Consider the following 9,994-nt stretch of genomic DNA (forward strand, 5'->3'; position numbering starts at 1 on the left):
GATGAACTATGCCCTAGCTCAGGAGACAAAGAGCTGCAAAAATGGGTGGGTGTTACTCATTAAAATCATTCAACAAATATTTGAGTACCTGGTGCATGTCAAGCTCTGTTCCAAGCCCTCGGAATACATTCGAGAACAAAATAAAACAAAAACCCCTGTCCTTGTAATCTAGTTGGACAAATTAAAATTTAAATTAAAAAAATCGCACACCAGAAATCCGACTTCTGAAAGAGGAAGAAAACAAGTCTCTGAGAAAAGGGACAGCTCTGCGGTTCGATTCTAACGTGGATAACGCCGCTGAACCCCTGGCTGGAAATCAAGTTCTCAATTTATCCAGACGCGCTACTCAAATGATTAATCCGAACACCAAAGACCTGAGAGGACCGGCGGGGCAGGACTTCCTGAGCTGTTCTAACCACTTTTTCAGCAACAGTCTCCCGCCCGGTGTGGGGCCTGACCGCCCCGCGGGGACCACGCACCTGGTCTCGTGCCCCTGCTCGGCGGTGCCTCCGGCGCCCGGCAGAGCCGAGCACCTGGGAATCAGTCGCGCACCGAGAAAGCCCCCCGGGGAGATGGCTCTGGGGAAACGGCTCCTCCGGCGGCCTCGCCCACTGCAATGCAATCTGGGTGGTTTTTCCAGGTCCCTCCCTGCCTCGTTCCGCGCCCAGCCCCTGCCCCCGCGGCGCCTGCGAGCCCAGGAGGGTGGCTGGGAGACACGAGGACTAGGCGGGGCTGCAGCTGCGAGCTAGCTGAGGGGCGGCGGGGGGCTCTTTCCGGCCCCCGTACCCTGAAGTCCAGGAGCCGAAAGCACGCGACGCTGGAACTCCAGCTGCGGACGAGGGAGCGTGGTACCCAGCACCCTCGTGGGCCCTTGCAAAGCTTCCTGGCCCTGGTAGAGCCCGGCCTTCTACCGCTCTCTGGGGACGCGAGCTGCGCTACCTGTGCCGCGACCGTCGTCGCCAGCACCCTCTCCAGCCAGGAAGCGCGGCGCCGTCGGCCTCAGACTCCTAAAACCCTTCCGCCACCTCCCCACGCAGTCCGCGCTTCTTCCGCGTCAGGAAAGCCGCATCGCCAGCTTCCCCTGACATGCGTCCTGAAAGGTTCTCAGATTTGCACCTGGGGTGGGTTACTGGCGTGATAGGTGTCTGGTTGCCCGTTTTCACCTCAGGAATAAAGGGCTGGACACCTGGAGCCGAATTAGTAATACTTCAGACGGAATTGTGTTCCCAAGAAGAGATCAGTTTCAAATATAAAAGCCGAAGCTTTTCTCTCGAAAATGTCAACAGGACCCACCACACTGCCGTCCGACTTGGTGGCAGGGCGATGGGGGCGGTGGGGGGGGCGGAGGTGGGCGCTCAGGCCCCTGGGCAGATCTAACTGCGCTAGGTAGGGAGACCGCTCGGGAACTTGGCCAAATCGACACAGAAGTACAAAGAAGACGGTATGAGGTAGAGGGCGGGAGATCAGAGCGGGGACGTGTGGAAAAATCTGGCTTTGGCCTGATTTAGGAAAACATTAGGTACTGTAGATACATTTCATTTAGGGCCCAGGGCAAATCAAAGGAAGTGGGCCCCTGCCCCGGAGGAGGCTCCAGTCTCGAGCTAGAAGCCAGGACCAAACAAGGAGTAGCAATTAAGGCAGTAGTTGAGAGAAAAGGGCGTGGGTTCCATTGTGCCTGAACTTCCTCACGGGGGACCCCCTGCTGCTTTGCAGCTGAGTCCTTGGGCGTCCCTTGGTGGCTGGGCGTCCAGTCCCGCGAGTTCCGCTCAGCCGCGCGCGGGGGGTTTCACTTCCCAAGGTGGGCAGTACCTCGGGGTTTAGAGGAGCGGGCGCCCGGAGAGGGGGAGGGCCCGAAGGGTTTCGCCTGCTGTTTGCACTTCAAGGTGTGTTGGGCTCGGGAGAGGCTTTTCCGGTGCTTGGCAAGTGCTCCCGCCACCTCCCGGCTGCCGTTGGCCGGTCCCTCCCTCCGCCGTTCGCCCTCTCGGGGCGCCGCGCCCTGGGTAGCTCCGCATCCGAGCCACACCTCTGGCCTCCTTTCGCCTCTCCGCGCCAGGCCTTTTCTCTTGACCCTTTAGGACCTCCGGCTTCACTCCCCACAGCTAGCATTTCTCCAAGACCCCCACAGCTCGGCTACTTCCAAATGGGTAACCCGTCCCTGCGCGCCCTTTACCTCTCACCCTTTTCCCGTGCGGCCTCGGCTACCCTCTGGGTGGCAACCACCTCTTCCCCGCCCCTCGCGTCTCCCCCTCCTCCCTTCTTGCCCTCCCCTCTCCAATCATCCAGCCATTGTCTCCCGCCCCCTCCTCCCCTTTCCCCCGGGCGGCCTCCTCCCCCACCGCTGCCACGTCGTGGTTTGAAGGAGCCAATGGGCAGGCGCCGCCAGGTGTCTCCTACCTGCACCACGTGGGGGAGGGGGAAGGGGCGGGCAGGTAGAGCCACATCCCAAAACAGAAAAGCTTTCAGCCATTGCGCGCGCCTCCCGCGGGTGCAACCCTGCTCCAGGCTTTTTGCATAGACGCACGGGCAATTGAATACAAAAAGGGCAGGCCTCCTCCGCCCTCCTTCTCACCCCTCTTCCTGCCCTGGGTGTGGAGCTCGGGCCAGGTGTGGGCTTGGGTGGTTGGTTACCGCCTTTTGCACCAGCGGCGGCGAGGGGGGGGGGGTGGTCGCTCTTTCTTTTTCTCTTAGAAGAGGTTTTAGCACAGGTTTCCTCGTTCTCACTTCCACCTCACCTCACCGCCTCCCGACCCCCCTTTCTCCCCCTCCCCACCTATCGTCATGACTGCGTCTCCGGATTACTTGGTGGTGCTTTTTGGAATCACTGCTGGGGCCACCGGGGCCAAGCTGGGCTCGGATGAGAAGGAGCTGATCCTGCTGTTATGGAAAGTCGTGGATCTGGCCAACAAGAAGGTATTTATCCACGTTTCTGTCCAAATGATAGGAGTGGGGCAAGTGCTTGTAAAAGTTTGGGGAGTCGGTAAACAAGTGCTCTTGTTTGCACACTTGGGAGGCTGGACCCGGGGCCTAGAGAATCCAGAATAAAACCAAACCTCTTGGCCAACCGCCTTGGAACCGTTTCAGTCCTCCAAAATCTGGCCCAGGTGGGGAGGCCGGGGGCCGCCAAGCCATGCTCTCTACCGGAGGGGGACGCCCCGGGAAGGCGGGGTGGGATCCCTGGGGGCCCAAGTGCTCACTTCCAGGGCCTTTCGGACCTGATCCGGGTGGGGGTGGGGCTGGGGGCTGGGCTGCGACGACCTCCCGGCCACTGGAGCCGCTGGCGACAAGTGAGCTTTGATTCTGAGGCCAGACCCGTCGAGAGGTGTGGGCCGCCCCAGCAGGGGAGCGAGGAAGGATAGCGAAGGTAGAGGTTCCCAAACTGAGGAAGGGAAAACTGACCCCTAATTTTCTCCCCCGGAGGTGGGACAGTTGCACGAAGCACTAGTTAGACCGGATCAGTTGGAGCTGACGGAGGATTGTAAAGAAGAAACTAAGATCGACGCCGAGAGCCTGTCCTCGGCGCCGCAGCTGGACCAAGCCCTCCGACAGGTGAAAGCCCTGGGCCGCGCCGCCCACCCCATCTTAGCCACCCGGGCGTCCCTCCAAGCCAGCCCAACTCTATCAGGTCCCACGCCCTCGCCGGGCGGTCCATGCGTGTCCCCGGAGCGAGGGGACAAGACCCGGGCTTGCAGCCCCTAGTGGACCGTCTGCGAGGAGGTCGCTGCTCCTTTTCGCCTCCCAGCCCCCAGGGTCTTTGGGCCAAAACTTGCTAGCTTTCGAGTTGCTTCCTGAATTATTCCTGGGGCCAGAGAATCTGCCGAGTTTTACCAATCGAGTGATGAGCGGAGTTTGAATCCTAGACGCGAGGGGCGGGGAAGAGGTGGTTGCCACCCAGAGGGTAGCCGAGGCCGCACGGGAAAAGGGTGAGAGGTAAAGGGCGCGCAGGGACGGGTTACCCGTTTGGAAGTAGCCTAGCGCTCCAGCTCCAGCTCCAGCTCCAGCTCCAGCTCCAGCCCCAGACCCCAGATCCCAGACGCGCCAGCCCTCTGCCGGGTTTGGGTCTGCAGCTCAGCCCTGGGACAGGGGGCGCTGTGGTGTAGACGAGCTGTGGCGTGTTGGAGGCGGCCCCAGCTGGGTGGGAACCTGAAGGTGCCTGCTTGGGTTTAGGCTCCTGAACTCCCAAAGGCCCGGTTCCGGTTCCGCTTACTTCTTTAGTGGCCTTGGTCCTAGCGCCGGGAGGGTTTGCAGACCCGGACATGTGAGGCTGCTCCTTGGGTCACCGTGAAAGTAGTGGAATCCCCTTACTGGGATTGAGGTGACCTAAAAACCGGCTGCTCCAGGGTGCCGACGGGTACTGGATTGCGGATAGGGCGGGGCGCTAAACACCTGTGCACAGGTGAGTGTCCGGCGCTCTCACGGCTTCTGCCCTAGCACAGGAGTTGCGAATTATAGGGGAAAGTTATCATTTCTGGGGTGTGTTACAGGAAACGTATTACTAGATTTTCCAGAGGTCTATATACACATTACCCACATTCGTATCAGAAACTGACATCTTTCTTAAGTCTAGAACATCCTAACAAAAAAAAGTAGCACCAGAGAATGATGTAATCAGAAGGCAACTTGCTGATGAAATGAGACCTCTGACTTAAAAGTCTTGAATGGATTTATCACAGAAATAGAAGGCGGTGGGTGTTGAACGGGAGGAAGAATGCATTTACTAAATTCTCCTGTACGTAAACTGAGGCTTGAGTGGAAAGCTACCTATATAAAGGAAGCTACACAGTTTGTGGGAACGGAGTCTTTCTAACGTTGCCCCCAGCAGCGGTGTTCTTCACAGCAGTTAGCGCGGTTTTCTCAGGTTATAACCAAGTGGGGCCACTTTTCAGAGTTTGTAAATTCTGCATCCATTGCATCCCTGGGTGTGTTTTGTTCTTTTCAGTTTAACCAGTCAGTGAGCAATGAACTGAATATTGGGGTAGGAACCTCCTTCTGTCTCTGTACTGATGGGCAGCTTCATGTCAGGCAAATCCTGCATCCTGAGGCTTCCAAGAAGGTAAGAGTGCTGGCTTCTCGAAAAAACGATTGGACCTTAGGGGTGACTGGAGGCTTAAAAAATGGTTTATCCAAGTTTCTCCATCTTAAAAATATGCATATGAGGAGTTAGTATTTCATGGGTACAGAATTTCAGTTTGAGAAGATGACAAAGGGATGGTGGGGATTGTTGCACAACAGTGTGGATGTACTTAATGCCACTGAATTGTACACTTACAAATGGTTAAAATGGTAAATATTGTGTTATGTATATTTTACCACAATGAAAAGGTCACAACACTTTCATAGAGATGTTTGAGAGAGATTACAGTAATTTTATAGATACCCTTTGGTGACTTAATAAGTTTCCTTTTTGTTTATGTCAAGTTTTTGAGATGCTTGACATTCTCTCTTTTCCAAAGCATATTAGCTGAATTTTTGACATTTAAAATAACTACAAGTAGGTAGAACTGTATTTTAATACCTTGTAATATTCCCGTCTGTGTACCTTATCCTAGAAAGGAAAGAGCAAAGAAAAATCCAATTAAAACTTTTAAATTGCAATTCTAATAGTTTCATTAAAAAGTTTTGTACTCTGACTTAACCATATAACTAGTGAAATGTTAATTATAGCATACTGTACTTTGTGTGACTTAAAGTAAATGTTCAGAACTGATTGAATTTTGTATCAAAACAATAGGGTCACCCCTTTTTACCTTTACTTATCTTTCTGGTATGGAAAAGAGTATGAAATGAGAAAAATACTATCTTACTGTAGGTGTGATTTCTCTCTCTGGGAAGAATACTGAGGGGCTGAGAAAAAATGGTGAGCACAGACAGCAGACCCAGTGTAATCAATCATTGCTAATATAGTTGATCTTATCAACTTAATTAATTAGAGCTGTAACTTTTTATTGTGGTAGGCAGATACTGAACTTGAAAAGATGGAAGTAAAATATTTTTAAGGAAACCTTGTGAGGTAAGTCTTGCAACGAAAAGTTTAGACTGGCAATTGATGTCATAAGTGAGTAGTCAGTGCAGATTTTCTTTCTTTTTACTCCAATAGGGAAAATGGAAGAAATGAACTAAATGTATAATGACAATTTTAAAAGTCTGAAGGATAAACTCAAGTTCCTATATCTGGAGGCTTGAAGAAAACGCTCCTTTTTACATTAACCTTAGTAATTATTTGATTAAAAGGGGGGAGTGTATTTTATTAATTAAATGCTAGACAAATTGCTGTATCCTTAATCCAGAAATAGATATATATGAGAATTTTTTTCCCCTCAAACTCATATAAGGGATAAAACTTAATCCTTCCCTATTGGGCTGGAGGAAAACAGCTGTTTTTGTTATTTTAGGTACACTGCTTTGGATGTGGGAAAACCTCCAGAGAAAAATTGAGACATTTTCCTGAGCCACTTCTATTAGGATTTTGATAAAGAAAACTAAAACAATTAATTTAGTATCATTATGAAAATAATTCTATTCATTACAGAAAAATAAGGAAATGGTAAAACATGAAAGAAGGGCTTCCCTGGTGGCGCAGTGGTTGAGAGTCCGCCTGCCGATGCAGGGGACGCGGGTTCGTGACCTGGTCTGGGGGGATCCCGCGTGCCGCGGAGCGGCTGGGCCCGTGAGCCATGGCCGCTGGGCCTGCGGGTCTGGAGCCTGTTGCTCCGCAATGCGAGAGGCCACAACAGTGAGAGGCCCGCGTACCGCAAAAAAAAAAAAACAAAAAAAAAAAACATAAAAGAAAATAATCCTTCCAGTCAGAAAACGTTAAAGTGGTTTTTTGAATGTGAACATAGTTGAATGTATTCTTTCAGAGTTTTGTAGAAAAGCCTTACTTTTACAAGGAACATTCACACTACACAAACATTTTAGCCTACTTTAAATTTAATATAACATTTGTATCCTTCATAAGCAGTAAATATTCAGTATTTTAAATGGATATACCTATTGAAACCAAACAATGTTGGACATTTGAGTTATTGTCATTATAAACAGCTTTTACATAAACATTTTTGTAGGTAATCTTGAAGATTCACAGTTCTTTTGGTAACTGTTTTGGAAAATGTCACCATGATGTAGTGATACCTATTTCAAATATAGCGTGAGCAGGTCACATCTAATAGAATCCAATAAAGGAAATTTATACAGAGACATTATTACTTAAATATTATGGGTCACAAACATTAAAAAGTATTTATTTCCTTGACTTTATAATGTAAAAATTCCCCATAAGTGAATACAAATTATCTTGAAATTTAAAAAAAAATCTAAATTCAGTGTAACAAAATTAAATTTTGAAAATTATTCAATGAGGATTTTTTTTTTTTTCAGGAAAAAAAGTGACACAATAGTATAATATTTGCTCTGACAGTTGAGCTTTGTTTAATTACCACAAGAGTGATGCTAATAGCTAAGAACGACTGGTAACAACTTCTCCTTTGCCGTTGAGATTTGTGATATATTTTTTTTTTAAGTGTAATTTGAGTTCTCAGGTTTAGCCAAAATAATAATGGTCAGGAAAACTAATGTGGGCTATAATTTGGCACAAAAATAATCCTCTTCAGGTAATCAGGAATTTACTATCTTAATCTAATTTTAATACACAGAACATGTATTATTAGAACCCAGTATTTTAAACTACTAGGTTTTAATAGAAAACTAAATTTTGATAAACACATAGAATCCTGTGTCTAGATACGTATTGTAAACATATGCATCTGTATGAAAACTGAGAGGGCTAATATTGCTGCATGAAAATACAGATGGTCTAAAATAATTATGGCTAGACAAAGTACATAATGTTATCAAACAGAAAATATAATAGCCCAAATGTTTTATAGCTTCAGAACTGTTTTGAATGGAATACATAATGGAGTACAAACGTATAATCTATTGCCTTAAAATAAGATGAATTTTTTTCTATGAGACTTTTATGTAGGATGTAATACTGTAACAGAAAATGAAGACACTCTAATGTTTAATTTAAAAATATTTTTTTAAATTGTGGTAAAATATACTTACATTCAATTCTTAGGTTCCCAATCATTAGGGAATCACTGAACTAAATTTATCTAGTTAACAATGTCTACTTTGTCCCTCCTCAGAATGTATTATTGCCTGAATGCTTCTATTCCTTTTTTGATCTTCGGAAAGAGTTTAAGAAGTGTTGCCCTGGTTCACCTGATATTGATAAACTGGATGTTGCAGCAATGACAGAGTGTATCCTTTAAGTGATGACCCAGGAATCATTTGAAAAGACAGCTCCAGAAAACAATGGCAATTCAAGAAACTTTAAAACATTTTTAACTTTGACAGTGTATGAAAATTGACTTGTCCAAAATTTGTCTACTGTGCTAGGAAAAATGGTGCAATTACTGGCGTCTTTCAAAGTAGTTATAATTTACTGAATTTGAATAGTGATTTAGATGGATTTAGACATGGATTTTTGTTAGGTGAACGCATCTAAAATAGAATTCAATTTTGGATTATGGGAGTGGTTTTTTTTTTGTTTTTTCAGTTGTCGAATTGATGAATGTGAAGACCACATTCTTTGCCAATTCTAAGGCCACTTGTTCTTGATTATCTTGGTTTTAGGGTTTATTTCATCTTCTTTTGAATGGATAAGAATTTTTTAAAGTTTGGATGCATACTCTTGACAAACAGCTGTTCATTGGCACCCCTTTTAACCTTCTCTGGGTTTGTCAAATACATGTAGATTGTGGTAATTATTCCAAGCCATCTTTTGAGATGATAAAATGAAGCTGAGATTTTACCCCAAATTCTTTCATAACCAAGAAAATATATCTGATGCATTATGTATTGTAAAAGTAAACTTTATAATCACAAATCTTGTCATGAATGACCCATCATCTTTGATCCAGTAAGTCTTTAAAGTGCTAACTAATAAGAGTCATGTGCTAACATATCAGATGTAACACAGTAATAGAAGTGTTGGGGACTCGCCCAAAGCCACTATGAGAATCATCATGAAGTCAGATTCAAGTTATTTTCATGAACGCGGGGGTATAGATGTTTATTCTAAAAATTTCTCATCCATTTTCAGGTGCTAAAGCTTGATTTTTGTTTTATTTCAAAATTTCTTGATGTAAAAGATTGTTTGGATATTTTTCCTAACCATTTGTAAACAGATCAAACCCATTTTATTTGCCTTCTTGGAAATAGGTAGCTAGAATTTTGGTGTAGCTGATTTAGCTACTAGTTAATTACTGGTTTAGCTCCCAGCAGTGCCGGGAGAAGGGTATATAATAAGCGCATTTGAGTGAATTCTTACAAGAGTTTCATTAGAAGGTTGGGACAGTAGAAAAACTTGCTATGTGTTTTGTTGGTTTAAATGCTGTATGAATTAGCTCAGGCTGCCATAACAAATACCATGGACTGGGTGGTTTATTAGCAACAGATATTTATTTTCTCACAGTTCTGGAGTATGGGAAGTCCAGGATCAGTTTGGCAGCATGGTTGACTTCCGGTGAGGGCTCTTTCTGGCTTTCAGATAGCTGCCTCTTCCCTGTGTCTCAGATGGCGGGTAGGGGGAGCGGCATGGCCAGGAGTTTTGGGAGAGGTATCTTTCTTTTCCTCTCTTTATAAGGCCACAGGCCTAACAGATTAGGGCTCCTTCCTTATGGCCTCATTTAACTTTAATTGCCTCCTAAGTACTCTGTCCCCAGATACAGTCACATTGGGGGTTGGGGCTTAAACACATGAATTTTGGGGAGGGACACAATCCCATCTATAGCAAATGCTAAACCATTTAATGTGCTGGTACAAAATAGAGAACGAAAAATTCTGGCAAAGTGTTAGTAGATATTGAAGGGAAAGTGTAATAAGTTAATTTAGAAAAAGACAACTTGAGTAGGAAAGACAGTATATTAAGAACCGTTTATCCCTGACTGCTCTGTTTTCTCTTTTAGCAAAGAAAATCTTTCCCTCGTAA

The 9,994-nt window shown here is 46.4% G+C and overlaps 1 protein-coding gene across 3 annotated transcripts in view; it reads left to right on the plus strand.

The window, feature by feature from the left end:
- Positions 1-2,663: 2,663 nt before the first annotated feature.
- ESRP1 (epithelial splicing regulatory protein 1) overlaps positions 2,664-9,994 on the plus strand; it is a 57,356-nt gene continuing 50,025 nt past the window's right edge. For 2 of the 3 annotated variants that reach the window (XM_007453247.1, XM_007453246.1), the window contains exons 1-4: positions 2,779-2,910; positions 3,418-3,546; positions 4,937-5,050; positions 8,148-8,262. In XM_007453247.1, coding sequence (XP_007453309.1) covers positions 2,779-2,910; positions 3,418-3,546; positions 4,937-5,050; positions 8,148-8,262 — 490 coding nt within the window. Of the gene's footprint in view, positions 2,911-3,417; positions 3,547-4,936; positions 5,051-8,147; positions 8,263-9,994 lie in introns of all 3 variants that reach the window. The other variant, XM_007453248.1, reaches the window with a different exon arrangement.

The sequence above is a fragment of the Lipotes vexillifer genome, unplaced genomic scaffold (assembly GCF_000442215.2).
Source record: "Lipotes vexillifer unplaced genomic scaffold, Lipotes_vexillifer_v1.1 scaffold1038, whole genome shotgun sequence".
In the NCBI taxonomy this organism is placed as follows: domain Eukaryota; kingdom Metazoa; phylum Chordata; class Mammalia; order Artiodactyla; family Lipotidae; genus Lipotes; species Lipotes vexillifer.